Source organism: Biomphalaria glabrata, chromosome 12 (genome assembly GCF_947242115.1).
Source record: "Biomphalaria glabrata chromosome 12, xgBioGlab47.1, whole genome shotgun sequence".
In the NCBI taxonomy this organism is placed as follows: Eukaryota; Metazoa; Mollusca; class Gastropoda; family Planorbidae; genus Biomphalaria; species Biomphalaria glabrata.
Window position 1 is genome coordinate 16,258,813 of NC_074722.1, and position 17,664 is coordinate 16,276,476.

A 17,664-nucleotide genomic window follows, 5' to 3' on the forward strand; every position below is an offset into this window, starting at 1 on the left:
CTTCCAAGCTTGATGTTTATGTCTCCATGTATAAAAATACCCAGTCGTGTTAAAATACATATAAAACATGTAAAACCCAGAACAGTAGTTTAGGACCGTCACGTCAAGCAGACAACACAATTACCTGGAACAAAGGATACACATGTTTCTCCTGATTGACATATCTATTGACCAGAGCTCCGTAAACATGACAGTCTATCAGATGTGAGTTTCTGATGTCCCCAACACGGAGCTGTAAGGTCAGTTGTTGGTCTTCAAGACATATACAAGCGTTACGACTGGATATATACAAAAAAGTTTTGTTTTAGCATTATCTATTATATTTTATAATTATTAAAGCAGTGACGTTTTTTTTTAAATGATATTTCAGTTCATATTATATTAAAAGAACGTTTGTTATCAACAGAATAATATAATAGTATTTAGCTTTATCTCCGGAGTATGGAAAATAACCTGTGCATTTGTTGTTACTTTATAAGATTTCAATTTGTAATATCTTTTTTGATCTACAGCGTTTTGTGTCGGTCCAAAATAAAAGGTGTTACTTATCTGTGTGTGTCGGTCCAAAATAAAAGATGTTACTTATCTGTGTGTGTCGGTCCAAAATAAAAGATGTTACTTATCTGTGTGTGTCGGTCCAAAATAAAAGATGTTACTTATCTGTGTGTGTCGGTCCAAAATAAAAGATGTTACTTATCTGTGTGTGTCGGTCCAAAATAAAAGATGTTACTTATCTGTGTGTGTCGGTCCAAAATAAAAGATGTTACTTATCTGTGTGTGTCGGTCCAAAATAAAAGATGTTACTTATCTGTGTGTGTCGGTCCAAAATAAAAGATGTTACTTATCTGTGTGTGTCGGTCCAAAATAAAAGATGTTACTTATCTGTGTGTGTCGGTCCAAAATAAAAGATGTTACTTATCTGTGTGTGTCTGTCCAAAATAAAAGATGTTACTTATCTGTGTGTGTCGGTCCAAAATTAAAGATGTTACTTATCTGTGTGTGTCGGTCCAAAATTAAAGATGTTACTTATCTGTGTAATGTTGTTTTTTTTTACTCATTTCTTACTATAGCATAGAGTTGCCTTTAGTAACTGTGGTGACTAGAATCAAATTCATGAGATGTTGTCAAAATAGTTATTACTATGCAAATATATCCATAAACAAAGGCGTAGCATGTGGGGAGGGGGTTAGGTGAACATCTTTTTTTTTAAAATGACTCAGGGTAACAAGAAGAAAACAAAAATAGTATTTTTTTTCTAAAGTTAAAATAAAAACTTAAAACCTTTCTTAAAAAAAACAAACAAAAAAACCTTAAACTATTTGTATAAGGTTTAAACTTCTTTACTTTGATTATTTTCTGAACGTATCATTTACAAAGAAAAGATAAATGAATTTGAAAGACAAAAGAGTTACCTGAACATAATGGTGTGTCGTCTGTGCTTGGGTCGAGCGATCTTCACAAAAATAAAACCAAGCAATATGGTCTCTAACATCACACCGAAGATAATCTGTTTGGGAAAATCAAGAAATATCTTAATTGATCAGACATTGACTTGATAGAGTTTTCATTGTTAAATGTAGCTGATCCGTCAATCAACACTCATACAAGTGGCTCGCATATTTCGTTTCGATCTTGTCTTTTGTCTGTACTAGCATAGAAGGGACACAAGCATTGCTAAAACAGGTCCTAGTAAATAGTAATGCTAAAAGAAAAATGACATTAGTAATGCTAAATACACAAAAAAGGGTTAAAATACATTCTAAGAAACTTCGTGCTTATATTAACAGGGACCAATTAAAATTTAGCAAAATGTTCAAGCAAGTCCCGGAAATAGGCCTATGTTTTTAAACGGATGTTTGATCCTGTGGGCTATGTGCTCTGAACTGTCGTTCGGTGGTTTCGGTGGTCCAGGTTCGAACCCTGCTTGCTGCTATCCCCACGTCCTCCTGCGGGAGGTTTAGATTAGGGTGTAATTCTCTTCAAAATCTGAAGGAAAAATCCAAACAAATAAATTGGAAGTCAGGATTGTTTCAACTGAGATTATGTTCACATTTTGTTTTCAGAGTAAAAAAAGACCGAGTTCAAACCCTGCTCGCTCCGTTCTCCAGTTTGGACTAGGACTTCATTTCGGAAGGAACGTAAGAACTTTATCAAAGGAAATGAAATGACTAGCAAATAAGTCAATAATAAAGTAAATTGTGAACGATTTTACCGATTTTTACAATAAGTAATTGTTTATTTCAGTAGCATTCAAATGATCCGAAACACAAGCTCAGTACTTGGGAAAGTAACCTTAGCGGGTCGTAAACTACCTTGTATCAGATGGAGGCAACTAGCGCGTGACTTAAGAATAATTCAAATATAAACCAAGCCTCAAATTAAAAAAAAAAAGAGACAGACCTGGAGATAAACAACTGGAACGGTGCCTCCGCACTCGGCGTTGGGATAAATAGTTCCGTACCCGACAGTAGACTGGGTCTCCATGGAGAAAAGCAATGCGTCCCAATAGGAGTGTAGGTTGGAAATACAAGGCTGGAATTTGGAGTCACCCACGTGGTCGAGATCGCCATTACTGAAAGTAAATACGGATTGCTTAACATTTCTAATGATATATGATCTAATATAAAACGTAATAAACTCAATACAGTTGATTTTTTGTGATGCATTTTTCTATTCACAAGTAACCCAAGCTACAACTCACAAGTAACCCAAGCTACAACTCACAAGTAACCCAGGCTAAAACTCACAAGTAACCCAGGATATAACTCAGACGTAACTCAGGATACAACTCACAAACAACACAAGCTACAACTCACAAGTAACAGGCTATAACTCTTAATACAGGCTACTATTCTCATGTAACACAAGCTTCAACTCACAAGTAAACCAAGCTACAACTCACAAGTAACACAGGCTACTACTCAGAAGTAACCCAGGCTACAAGTAACAAGTAACACAGGCTACAACTCACAAAAAACACATGCTACAACTCACATGTAACACAGGCTACAACTCACAAGTAATCCAGTCTACAACTCTCAGGTAACACAGCTACAATTTACAATATATACAGGTTACAACTCACAAGATACACATGCTACAACTCACAAGTAACAAGCTTCAACTCACAAGTAACCCAAGCTACAACTCACAAGTAACCCAGGCTACAACTCACAAGTAACACAGGATACTACTCAGAAGTAACCCAGGCTACATGTAACAAGTAACACAGGCTACAACTCACAAAAAACACATGCTTCAACTCACAAGTAACACAGGCTACAACTCACAAAAAACACATGCTACAACTCACATGTAACACAGGCAACAATTTACAATATATACAGGTTACAACTTACAAGATACACATGCTACAACTCACAAGTAACAGGCTACAACTCACAAGTAATCCAGGCTACAACTCTCAAGTAACACAGGCAACAATTTACAATATATACAGGTTACAACTTACAAGATACACATGCTACAACTCACAAGTAACAGGCTACAACTCACAAGATAAACATGCTACAACTCACGAGTAACCCAGGCTACAACTCACAAGGAACAGGCTATAACTCAGAAGTAACACAAGCTACAACTCACGAGTAACCCAAACTACAACTCACAAGTAACACAGGCTACAAATCTTAAGTAACTCAGGCTACATCTCACAAGATACACAGGCTACAACTCACAAGGCTACAAATCACAAGTAACACAAGCTACAACTCAGAAGTAACACGGGCTACAACTCACAAGTAACTCAGCAGATAGTACACCACAGAGAACATCAGTTGGGTGAGGAAGAAACCTAAAAATAAAATCAACAAGGCCCATCTCCACTTCAAGTCTATCAGAGTGACGTAGAGATCCTTCATGTACTTGACATTCTTGTTCTCTATACCCCGGTAGGTGACGTTACTAGCAGAAGAGAGAAACTTGACGTCACTTCCTCCCGACAAAAATATTTTTTTAGTGCAACAATATTAAATACAAAGATTTAGTTCCTATTTATTTCCTAAACTGTGGAATAAAATAATGTATTACCAATAATTATTGACTAATTGGTTATTTTTTTCATTGATTCATATTAGTGTAGGTACACTAAATAATTGTTTAAAGTATCAACTACAATTATCTAAGGGAACCAAACTCTATTGCCAACTCTGATTCAACTAGTTAATCTATATATATAATTCTCTTCTTCGCTCAACAGTTTGGACAAGCAAGAAGTAAAGGAAAGATTACCAAATGTTTCAATCTATCTTTGAGAATTGTTGACCTCAAGTAATTCTTCATTAGTTTGAGGTGCAAGAAGCTTCTTTCACCAGATTCCACAATTACGGCTAATGCATAATGCCGTTTTTATTTATCGCGCGTAGGATTGGCGTTTTCCATATTGAATGACACCCCAAAATGACAATTTTTTGTCTGTATATTTCCGTATATTTTAAGGTAAATAGCAGGGCCTGATTTAACCATTGTGGGCCCAATACGAAACGGATTTCGTGAGGCCCAGTTTGGGTAGGGATACGGATAATAAGTGAAAATTAAGAGTTTGTATTAGAAAATAAATTCGTCTATGTATTTTACTGCTTCTTTACTAAATACAGAATTACTTTACGAGCCTTGCGTGTAGCGAAGTTATACAGTAAATCACAAGAGTTCTGTTTCCTACATTGATCACGCTCAATAGCAAGAATAACCAAATGTTTCAATCTATCTACGAGAATTGTTGACCTCAAGTAATTCTTCATTAGTTTGAGGCTGGAGAAGCTTCTTTCACTAGATTCCACAATTAGGGGCATTGCATAATGCTTATTTTTTATCGCGCGTAGGATTGGCGTTTTTCATATTGAATGAAACACTAAAATGACAATTTATGTCTATATATTTTGGGAGATTTGTATGAGTTTTCAAAATATTTTAATAATTTCCGGATATTTCCAGGACTTTTTCGTATATTTTGCAATTTCAGGAGATTTCCAGAAGCTCCTGGTAAATCGACAGGAGGGCGCGGGAAATCTGTTTTAAGTTATAAAATGGTTTAATTTAATAATTATACACCTTGAAAGTGCGGGTCCTATGAAAGTGCGGAGCCCACTGCGGTTGCATAAGTTGCAGTGGACTAAGGCCGGCCCTGCAAAATAGCGGCGTATGCTACGCCGCCTATTGACTAGTAAAACTATAATTCACCTTTTCCCCTCTTTGCGTAATAAAGTTCGCCTGGATTTCTTGACCTTGACCTTGTTCTCGATGACGACGTCCATCTTTAAGTTTACAAATCAATACGTTGTACAGAGAGGCAGTTCTATTCCTGTTGGATTGAAATATTTACACAATCTTCAATTATTTTTTTAAGCAATAAATAAACTTAACATCTCAGGCACAGCTATTAACCCTAGAACTACATAGCTCATTTCAATCAATGTCTACAAATTATAATGTAACTTCCTTTTTTGTGACTTTGCTTTTCAAGAGTTATCGTATGCTAAATAATAAGCTAATAAAGTTTTACGCTATATTAGTCTACTATTTCATTCTAAAAGAATTACAAAACATCAAGTATGGTTATTTAAATTAATTCCTTATTATACATACTACATAGTTTTTTATGTCTATAGCAAGAGAGGTGTAAAACACAAATGAAATTTCAACCCAAATATATATATATATATATATATATATATATATATATATATATATATATATATATATATATATATATATATATATATATATACTATAAAGTAGAATGTGAGGGGTATGTATGTTACTTATAGACATCAAAACCGCTTGACCAATCTTGATAAAACTTGGCAGGAATGTTTCTTAGGTACCAACTTAGACCTTAGTGTATGTATTGTAGCCCTAAAACAAACTTAAGACCCTAAAAAAAAAAAGTTGTCCGACTCTATTACAGCTATAGTATTTTATGGATCTAGGCCATGTGTATAATGTTGACACAGAAAAGATCGAAAGGATTTAGACCTAGATCTAATTTTTAGAAATACACTTTGCGCAGATAGTTTTTTACCTTGACACATGAAAATACAAAAGAAGATCCTTTTATTTCATTATATAATAAAATTAACCTTCAATTTTGTATTTCAAAAGCATTTTTTGAATTAATTAGTTCGTTATATCTGTGACTGCAGATTTCCTGATAAACATTCTTTCATTAGACAATACCGTAATGAATCGCTTACTAAAAATTAATTCGTTTAATTGTTTACTTTATAATCCCATCCCTAAATCTAAAACTCTAATACAACTCTAAGATGATAAAACTTCTCTTAGCACAGATAGTTTTATACTTTAACACATGAACATACTAATTATAGTCCATTCATTTCATATTTTGATCAAATAAACATTCAAATTTGGTTTTCTAAAGCATTTTTAATAGACTGCATTCGTTTACGAAAGCTGCGTAGCCGGGTTGAGATAGGCCTAGATCTATATTCATTCATGAATCGCGTACTAAAAATTATTTCGTTTAATTGTTCACGTTATAATCCCATTCATTTAACAAAGCTATCGCTCTTTTCGTTTTTAATAGATATGAATGTATGGGCTTCGGGTAAACCCATTTTCGCAAAACTAATTTTATTTTCGTAGCAAAAGAGAAATAACGTGAAAGGATCATTAGGTACGTTTAACATACATCTAAATCCAATCCACTACATTAGTAAACACAAACTTAGACCCGCAGGCCGCGGGTAATGCCAGGCTAGTATATATATAAGAGAGCACCTGGTTGCATGCGGCTTCAGCAAGAGATAGCTGGAGGCTGGAGGTCACTCACGAAGGCCGCGGGATACACATTTGAGACCAAAAGAAAATCCGCTGCCTTGGACAAACACAGACGGCGAAAAGAAAATCTAAATCGACCACCTGCGGACAATGATTATGCTTGCTCTGGATAAGGCAAAATATGTAGGTCGCAGCTAGGGCTGCGTAGCCACGGGAAATACTGCATTCCTCATTAATCTTCGGACTCAAAGACAAGAACACTTCCTGAAAGATACAGTTGTCCAAATGGCTAATTGGGTGGGTTTGGGCAAACGACGGTGTGCGCACGTCTGGAGAGCGATGAAGGTGCGGGTGCGTGTGGGAAGGAGGGGACGTAGAGAATTATATATACAGACAGAGGATTACCTGTTCCCCCCCTTTTTTTTTTTTTTATAAGCCGCGCTGTTTGTCGCCGCGAAAGTTACAGGGGGTAACTCTAGTCCAACTTGCAGAAATAAAAGAGTTATCTTTTCATAAGTTTTTCTCCTTAGAGAGTCGACGTGCCTGCGTGGTGTCCCGCATTGTTGGGCGACGTAGAGATTTATATATATAGATATATAATTTCAATGTAAATAAGTCACTGACCTGTGGAGAATTATACTAAACAAATGGCACACTTGCTCTCCACTGAAAGAGGCTCAAAGTCTGTTGCTTATTTCAGCTGTCGTTCTTTAAGTGATTGAACTGGACTCTATGTATTCTGGCAGAGCTTGGTCTTGATACAACAAAGACCTGTGAAAAAATTTCGTTCACATCAGAAAGGAGCAACTATGATTATTTCAAAAATACTTTGAGGTAGTGATTCTCAATTTCCTAAAACAAGTACTGAAAAAAGTACAATATAATATGTAATTGTTATTATGCTTAGCGTACCCCCCCCCCCCCCCCAAAAGGTGAAAGTTCGATATTGGTTTTGGGACGTTTGTTCGTCCTTCTTTTACATTAAAATCTCATAAAGTAATAGCAAGCGTAGGACGTAATTATCTTATTTGAAGGAACGTCTGTAGTTTATAACATAACATATATCTAATTTGGAGTCGATGTTTCAAGCGATTAGCATAAGTTACATCTACATAATATAATTATATCTGTGTTGATAGTCTTACCTGTCTTGACATTTAGTCTTACCTGTGTTGACAGTTAATCTTACATGTATTGATATTTAGTCTTATATGTGATAATAGCTGCATCATCAGCATACAGGAGTTCCCTGACGAGTAGCTTCCTAACCTTGGTTTTTGCCCGCAGCCTTGATACATTAAATAGTTTTCCAGAGGATCTTGTATGGAGAAACACACCTTCGTTTATGTCGCTGTACGCATAATGCAGTAGACAGGAGAAGAATATGCCAAACAGAGTAGGTGCGAGCACACATCCCTGCTTGACACCACTGCAAACCTCAAAAGGTGCTGATTGGGCTCCATTGAATTTGACAGTACATTTAGTTTCCTCGTGAAAACATTCAATTAACTTCAGTAGTTTGGGAGGGCAACCTATTTTCCTCAGGAGTTTGAAAAGGCCACTTCTGCTGACCATGTCAAAAGCTTTAGTCAGATCGACAAAAACAATGTAAAGGGGTCTGTCTCTCTCTCTAAATTTCTCCTGCAGTAGTCGTAGAGAAGATATCATGTCTATAGTGGACCTACCACTCCTGAATCCACACTGAGACTCTGGGTAGACTCTAGAAGCTATCACTTGCAGCCTGGATAGTGCCACTCTAGCAAAGATCTTGCCCACTATACTGAGGAGAGAGATACCCCTATAGTTGTTGCAATCACTCCGATCCCCTTTGTTCTTGTATATTGTGACTATAGTTGCGTCACGCATGTCCTGTGGGACATGACCTGTTTCCCAACAGCGGCAGAGGAGAATATAGAGTTCAGGGAGCAGGAGTGATTCGTTGACTTTCACTACTTCCACTGGGATACCATCACTCCCAGGAGATTTTCTATTTTTTAAGCAGTTAATGGCTTTTTTGAGGTCACTAAGGCTCGGAAGCTCATCTAGGCATTCCAGTACTGGAAGATCTGGTAGAGAAGCCAGGGCGACATCGTCTACTGTATTCTGTGTGGCATAGACTTCGAGGTAGTGTTCTGTCCATCGTTCTAGCTGCTTGGTTTGATCTGTAATTTTTTCTCCTGATTTGGATAGAAGGGGGGCAGGCTTAGACGCTGCTGGACCCAGGGCCGCTTTAATGACATCAAATAGAGCTTTGCTATTTCCTGAGTGGAGACTGTCTTGGATTCTGTTGCAGGTATCCCTCCAGAAGTTGTTAGCACATTTTCTAGCCATTTGTTTTGCCTCTTTATTAGCACTTTTGAAGGCCTCCAGAGATTTTGGATTAGGCTTTGTCTTGTGAGCGAGGTGTGCAGATCGTTTTTTCTCGATGCAAGGTTCCATATGTGCTAGATTCGCCTCAAACCAGTCTACATTTTTGTGTTTTTGAGGCCCAAAGGCGGTGATTGCCGAACTGTAGATTACGTCTCTTAATTTCTCCCATCTGATCGAGATGTCTTCTTCATCACTTAACGAGGGGATTGAACTGTTCAGGAGCTCGCCAAAGAGTGCACACTTCTCTGGGTCACCTACATGGTTGACGTTAATTCGCCTAGTTCTGGGTTGAGTGGAAGTGTAAGCCTTCTTGAAAAGTAGTTTGATTTTGCTTAGCACTAGTGAATGGTCTGAGTTGCAGTCCGCACTATGGTATGAACGGGTGTGGATGACACTTTTCAGATCCATCCTTCGGGTGATGCAGAGGTCAAGCTGGTGCCACCTTTTTGAGCGTGGGTGCTGCCAAGAGACTTTATGGCGTTCCTTGCCAGAGAAGAATGTATTTGTGGCTGATTCTGATATTCAGCTACAGTCCATGGTTGACAAACTATCTGCTGCTTGCCAGAAGTTCGGCTTAAACATCAGTCAAAGCAAGACTAAGATACTTGTCCAAAACACAAACACTGCACCTCAAGTAAGCATTAATGGCCAACCACTAGAAATTGTTGATCACTTTTGTTACCTTGGCTCCATCATATCCAACAACACTCTACTGGATAAAGACATAAACAACAGGATAGCCAAGGCAATGGCCACCATGTCACGGTTGCAGAAAAGAGTCTGGGACAACATATTGCTGACTAGCAGTACTAAAGCCCTAGTCTACCGGACCTGTGTGTTGAGCACCTTGCTGTACGGAAGTGAAACATGGTCAACCTACTCATGGCAGGAAAAAAAGCTGAATGTCTTCCACCTCCGATGCCTAAGGCGGATCTTTAAAATAAGGTGGCAAGATAAGATAACAAATGAGGAAGTGCTACATAGAGCAGGATGCCAGGACATCCGCTCTGTTATCAGCAGCAGACGCCTTGGCTGGCTTGGCCACGTTCGTAGAATGCCAGTAGGTCGACTTCCACAGGACATCCTGTATGGCGATCTAATTGAAGGCAGGAGAGCCGCTGGTCGCCCACTTTTACGTTATACGGATGTATGCAAACGCGACATGAAGCTCTTCAAAATCGACACTGGCAACTGGGAAGAGGTGGCACTGGACAGATCCACATGGAGAGAGAGCATAAAGGAAGGGTCACAGATTGCAGATGTCATACACAACAGAAGCAGAAAGAAGGGTGAAAATGCAACGGCGCCTGGTGATTTTATATGCCCAACCTGTGATCGCAGCTGTGTATCAAGGATTGGCCTCTTTAGTCACGCAAGAAGTTGCAAAGGGAAAAGATCGTCTCACGAGACGTAAAATGCCACAGATGTGATAATAGTCTTATCTGTGTTGATAGTCTTAGTTGAGTTGATAGTTAGTGTGACGTGTAGAGATATTTAGTCTCCCGTGTGCTGATAGTCTTACATTTATTGTTATTTAGTCGACCTGTACCGGTAATTAGTCTTACATGTATTGATAATTAGTCTTACATGTATTGATTTTCAATCTTACCATTGTTTATAGTTAGTCTTACATGTAGCCTATATATATATTAAGTCTAACTTGTGTTGATAATTAGTCTTACATGTATTGATAGGTTGTCTTACCTGTATTGATAGTAAGTCTTACATGTATTGATAATTAGTCTTACATGTGTTGATATGTAGTCTTACATGTATTGATAATTAGTCTTACCTGTGTTGATATGTAGTCTTACTTGTATTGATATGTAGTATTACCTGTGTTGATAATTAGTCTTACCTGTGTTGATATGTAGTCTTACTTGTATTGATATGTAGTCTTACATGTATTGATAGTTAGTCTTACCTGTGTTGATATGTAGTCTTACTGGTATTGATATGTAGTCTTACATGTATTGATAATTAGTCTTACCTGTATTGATATGTAGTCTTACCTGTATTGATATGTAGTCTTACCTGTATTGATAGTAAGTCTTACCTGTATTGATATGTAGTCTTACCTGTATTAATAGTAAGTCTTACCTGTATTGATATGTAGTCTTACCTGTATTGATAGTAAGTCTTACTTGTATTGATAATTAGTCTTACCTGTGTTGATAGTAAGTCTTACTTGTATTGATAATTAGTCTTACCTGTGTTGATAGTAAGTCTTACATGTATTGATAATTAGTCTTACCTGTATTGATAGTAAGTCTTACTTGTATTGATATGTAGTCTTACCTGTGTTGATATGTAGTCTTACATGTATTGATAATTAGTCTTACCTGTGTTGATATGTAGTCTTACATGTATTGATAATTAGTCTTACCTGTGTTGATATGTAGTCTTACCTGTATGGATATGTAGTCTTACCTGTATTGATATGTAGTCTTACCTGTATTGATATGTAGTCTTACCTGTGTTGATATGTAGTCTTACCTGTATTGATATGTAGTCTTACCTGTATTGATATGTAGTCTTACCTGTGTTGATATGTAGTCTTACCTGTGTTGATATGTAGTCTTACCTGTATTGATAGAATTTCATCAGGGAGGTAGTCACTTGCACAATTTCTTCAAGAGTTTGCTTTCAGCACATTTGTGAATCGTTCACACCAGCTTGCCAACTCTAAATTTGATTTGCTATTGAGTTTTAGCTTCTAACCAGGATCTTACAGACTGAAATAAAGATTTAAAAATAAATAAAATAGAAAACACGGTCTAGAACTGTCATTACTCTTCTGGTAAACTCTTGACCTCTTGAGATGCCACGCTGTTTGTCTTGCAGATATTTTTGGAATAAGGGGCATTAATAAGTATCTTGTTCAAACAGAACTTTATGGTAGCAACGTATGAGGTTTTATTGCTGGACGCTATCTTTGTCGTTTATGGACCATCAATTGATCTTATCTACCTTCAAAATATTGTTTGTAGATGTTATAGTATTAAATTATTTTATCAGCAAATCTTATTTATAGATAAATCACTCCATCTTTAATAATTTCTTTATAGTGAAAGTCAGCATTTTGGTCACGTGATAGTGTTTATCAGTGGAAAGGTATCCTTGACCTTCTCGGCGTTATGCAACTCGACTTGTCGGGTCAACGCTCTTGTCTAAATGGTCGTGTTGTTGTAAATAAAGAATATTACCAAACTGAAATTGAGACCATGGTAGTAAGTAACTATGGCTGTCTGATACTGTTTTTTTTTTTTTGTAATTGAGGGTTACCGGACGTCCGGCAAAAAGAGGACTTGCAATAGTAATTTCTCCCTGGAGGTTTCTTTCGTTCACCCGGTCACCACACAGAAAGTGAATGAATTGTTTAGCAACTAGCAGCAACTCACTTTGATCTTAGACTACCAGCACTTATTACATTACCTCTATTTAAGTCAGAACTTCACGGAGGACGGAGAAACCTGAACGCTGATCTCAAAAACGGCTCTAACAATTTTTCTAGAAATTTAACAGTTGATGTATATTGCTAAGAAAAGAATTACTAATTCGTTGGCCACGTCATTTTAAAAGTAAACACCAGAGCTTTTCTGACAAGGATACCAAGTATTTTAGACGTAAGATTAGGTGTATAAAGTATGGTAATTTTAAAGACGAGTTTGTCGTTTGCAAACCCCGTGAAGCCATTTCTAAAGCACGTGACGTTTGAGAGAATACTGGTTAATTTTTTGAAAAATGTCTTGGAAAAATATGAATGGTGTCTGCACAGATGCTGATTCATGTATGCTAGTATGTTGGTCTGGATTTCAATGTTTGTACAGATTGAGTCTTGGAACTCATTGTATGATTCATCAACAAATATTGGTAACGAAAAAACTGCTTCAAGAATTACAATAAGAAATGTAACTACAAGTATTATATGCATCATGGCTCGATTAGCCTGAAAAAAAATCTGATGAAACTTTGTTAAAAACAAAAGTGGGCTAAGACAATATTTACATTTTGCAAACGTAATCTGTTTTATATGAAGAAAATGACATTGAACCGGACAAACGGATACAAGTGAAACAACACCAGACACTGAAAAGACGTGATTTCTGGATTTCTTCTGATTCCAATATGTTGATTGTTGATTTTCTTGCCACTTTTCTTCTTACACCAGGATGCTGTAAAATTTTACACTTTTCAAGTTGATACGTTGATAAATTCTTCCTTTTGTTTCTTCTGACACCAGTATGTTGTGGACCTTCACTCTGAAATCAGTATGTTGTAGACCTTCACTCTGAAATCAGTATGTTGTAGACCTTCACTCTGAAATCAGTATGTTGTAGACGGTTGTTGACTTGTAGCACCAAACTGTTGGTAGACAACTAAACCGTACAAAAACAAAACACGTCTTTTCAGTCTGCCAATATGGATCTTCTGACCTTCCGAAGACCGCTGACCAAAATGCCATTTATTTTGCGTCTTGCATCATTCACAACCAAATCGCTAATCTCATTCCACCGTCACCATAGAAACGCACACACAAACACTTTATAGCAATGCTCTCAGAAGATATCCACACACACACACACAAACACACACACACTCCATAACAATGCTCTCAGAAGATATTTCATCAAACTTCTCAACTACACATGAAAGCCGTTTGCACTTGCTCCAAGTCCATTCACAAAGTTCAAGATGTCCAGGGAACATTACAGAACAAGTTTATAAAACTTATCAATGGCTATACAGAGACAATGATTGCTCTTCAATGTCAGTCACACAAAATCTGGATCAGAGTTTGACCTTCACATCCCTATTTGTCTGTGTTGCATTTTTTTCTTCCATTCCCAATAACATTATTAACATAATATTAATTGCGAAATTTGTTGTTGTTTTGTTTCATCCGGTTAGTTATCAAGTTTTAAAAAGTAGGTGGACTTGATTCAGAAGATGAATTTCATTATGCTCTAGCAAAGAATGTCCCGAGAATTGCTGCTCTGGTGAAACAGAAACAAAATCAACCTGACACTGACTTTGGCATGTTTGCACAGCATATCGAGACACTGTTCTAGCCATGGAGTTGGTTTTCTCTTACCTCGCATCTGTCCCTTGACTTTTGTCCTAGGGGGGATGTGACAGTTCGTGTAACCAAATCCTTCCACTTTTCTCGATCAGCAGCTGCTCTAAGCTGGATATCAAGAGAGAGGTCAGTCCATTCTTTGTTATCCAACCAGGTTTTATTTGGACGACCCTTTCTTCATGCTCCCTCCTCTGTAACTTGAAGACTGACTTTTGATAGTGAGTCATGTTTTACAATATGACCGAACCAGCTCACCTTTTATCTCTTCACAGTATTAAGGAGTTCTTCCTTCTAGCCAGCCAGTGTGTTGTCTTATAAAAGTACCAACTCATTTGTCTTGTTTTCCTGATAACTGATACCCAGCTAATTTCTTGGTAGCATTTACTCTCAACGTCTTGGATTCTTCTTTCAGCCTCAGCGTTCAGTGTCCAACGTTCACAACCATAGAGGAGTAGAGAGTTTGCTTTTGCTTTAACAAGTATCCATGTTCCGCCATGCTTTCATACATATCGTTTAATCACATCCTTTTTAATGAGACACGACTTCTTGAGCCAACGCTAAGGGTTCTCTCATAGCGTAGCATGAAAGGCCGGAGGCCGAGCCCAAGAGGAGTTCCTCCATTTTTCTTAAATGTATCGCCACTAGCCGTGGGAGGGCCATCACCACTCGTATGACCCCGCTGAGAAACAGTGTGGCGGATGGGACTGGTTAGTGAGCCTTTCTTAAATCCTCACCATAGCAATGCATACTTACTAGAATATACTGTGGAAGCCTACTGAAGGCAGTATTCTATCACAGTTAGCCTATCAGTTTCCCTTAAAGGAATATACTCCCGGTCCAACATAAAGGACCATCTAATAAAATACTCAAAAAGACAAAGATAAAGTCACATTCTTTGTTCCATATCCTAGGACAAATTCATACAAGTGCTCTTTCTTTCCTAGTACCATCAGAGCATGGAATGTGTTGCCTGAATAAGCCAGGGAAAAAAAATTAACTTCGCTGAGTTGGAGTCTCTAATTAGCATGTACAACTAGACGGACAAATGAATATGCATAGGACGTAATTATCCTCTGTTTTGAAGGCAGATTTGTACATTATAAGATAAGATGTGATAAGAAAACTAAAAAATGACAGCTGAAAAGTCAGGTGACATGATGACATGCTTTACTGGTATTACATCATTTCTCAATCTTCTGTCTTTAACTATGGATAATAACTAAAACCCAAAAGTTGAATTATAATTTCTTTCATTACCTCCAGAGATAAACCTGGATGTAGAATTATAACAAGAAAGAAAAACTTTTTTAAAAAGACAATATCTCCATTATACATCTCATAGGAAGTTAATTGAACGATTCTTTTGCTCAATGTTGGATTTTTTTTTTAAATATAATTTTTACCTCACCGAATCCCCCCCTCCCCGAGAAAAAAAAATCATTGTTATGGAATGTATAAATCTACTAGACTTCATAATATTCTATTGATAGGATCTAGACTTCATAATATTCTATTGATAGGATCTAGACTTCATAATATTCTATTGATAGGATCTAGACTTCATAATATTCTATTGATAGGATCTAGACTTCATAATATTCTATTGATAGGATCTAGACTTCATAATATTCTATTGATAGGATCTAGACTTCATAATATTCTATTGATAGGATCTAGACTTCATAATATTCTATTGATAGGATCTAGACTTCATAATATTCTATTGATAGGATCTAGACTTCATAATATTCTATTGATAGGATCTAGACTTCATAATATTCTATTGATAGGATCTAGACTTCATAATATTCTATTGATAGGATCTAGACTTCATAATATTCTATTGATAGGATCTAGACTTCATAATATTCTATTGATAGGATCTAGACTTCATAATATTCTATTGATAGGATCTAGACTTCATAATATTCTATTGATAGGATCTAGACTTCATAATATTCTATTGATAGGATCTAGACTTTGCGCAAAATGTTCCTGAACATTTATTTATTAAAATCTTGAATAAATAGGACCTACATGCGAAAATACTCGAAAACATATAGTCCGTTCAAGATATTTTTTAGTCCTGTAGACAAATTAAAAATAATTTCTTTTTACACTTTGAAAAATAATACTACAAGTATTTCCAATTTGGCCAACGGGCTAGTCATTTTTTCCCCATCGATTTACATCGACTGTCAAATTTCTAGAAAAATCGTTAGAGCCGTTTTCGAGAACCGTATCCACCCAGATGGCCCCATGTTTTTGCCAGTCCGAATGTGTGACAAGATTAGAACACAGAAGTATCACAAAAACTAGCTCGTTCGCCACACTGGGAAAACTTTGGTTTGACGTTAGAAATTTGTTTAAAGTATAATAACAAGTTAAATGAAAACTTTTCAAATAACTTAAACAAGAGAACAAGCTAATGAAAACGTTTCAAATAACTTGAACAAGATAACAAGCTAATGAAAACTTTTCAAATAACTTGAACAAGATAACAAGCTAATGAAAACTTTTCAAATAACTTGAACAAGATAACAACTAATGAAAACTTTCGATGTTTACGCTGACACCTTTCAAGGCCAATATTTTCTCTCTAACATTTTTTAGGCTCAATACGCACCTAACAATAAAGAACAGTGATGCCCAAAATACGGCCATCGGGCAACATCCGGCCCACGACGTGGTGCTATACGGCCCGCCTAAACGTTAGCACAAAGTGTAAAAAATCTCCCACTTCATAAAAAAGGTTGAAAAATGTATCTTTACCCACGTTAGGGCCCTCACTAATAACCTTTAATTTTGTGTGTTTATCAACTGGGACTCTGTAGAATGTATCAGGAAAAGAGAACGGATCTTTACTTTTTGTGTGAAACATCGTACTAAGCCGACATATTTAATTTGTAAAGAAAGTGTGACTGTTTAAAATAAAACAACAACAGCATATATAACGGCATTATGAAGCAAATATGGCGGCATCCTTGGTTTGAGTCGTGAATAGAAAATTGTTAAACTACGACTAGAGACTTGAGGATTTCTAAAAAAACAAAAACAAAAACAAAAAAAGAACCTTCCGATGTCTCATCAATTAATGTAAGTTTCTAATCAAATAGTTTCAGGTCGATTTAATTTCGTTTTGTACCTTTTCAGTCATGTGGCTCGCGACACTAGTGTTGGAAATTAAAATGGGCCGAAGGTTGAATTAGGCTGGGTATCAATGCTATAGAACAATGAGACCTCAAAAAAAAATCTACTATCTATCTTGGGAACCTTTGTTGTAGCCTTGTATGGGTACACTGACTACTTCAGCGGCTCTTGAGTCTCGACACCTACATTTAACAGTGCTTTTGTACCGGTAAATGTAATAGAAACTGCTTTAGCGGTTGAAAACTACATAAAACTGTCATCTTAGACTTGGATATGATTTATACTTTGGGTGTTCAGAAAGTGCA

The 17,664-nt window shown here is 36.7% G+C and overlaps 1 protein-coding gene across 4 annotated transcripts in view; it reads right to left on the reverse strand.

The window, feature by feature from the left end:
* LOC106053855 (G protein-activated inward rectifier potassium channel 4-like) overlaps window positions 1-11,942 on the reverse strand; it is a 20,674-nt gene extending 8,732 nt beyond the window's left edge. For 2 of the 4 annotated variants that reach the window (XM_013209497.2, XM_013209495.2), the window contains exons 1-7: window positions 11,714-11,938; window positions 7,384-7,530; window positions 5,200-5,320; window positions 3,760-3,924; window positions 2,401-2,572; window positions 1,413-1,507; window positions 125-278 (exon numbers count right to left, since the gene is read on the reverse strand). In XM_013209497.2, the coding sequence (XP_013064951.2) occupies window positions 125-278; window positions 1,413-1,507; window positions 2,401-2,572; window positions 3,760-3,924; window positions 5,200-5,273 (660 nt within the window). In that variant the 5' untranslated portion in view covers window positions 5,274-5,320; window positions 7,384-7,530; window positions 11,714-11,938. Of the gene's footprint in view, window positions 1-124; window positions 279-1,412; window positions 1,508-2,400; window positions 2,573-3,759; window positions 3,925-5,199; window positions 5,321-7,383; window positions 7,531-11,713 lie in introns of all 4 variants that reach the window. The other 2 variants (XM_056007320.1, XM_013209496.2) reach the window with 2 other exon arrangements.
* Between the last annotated feature and the right edge of the window lie 5,722 nt (window positions 11,943-17,664).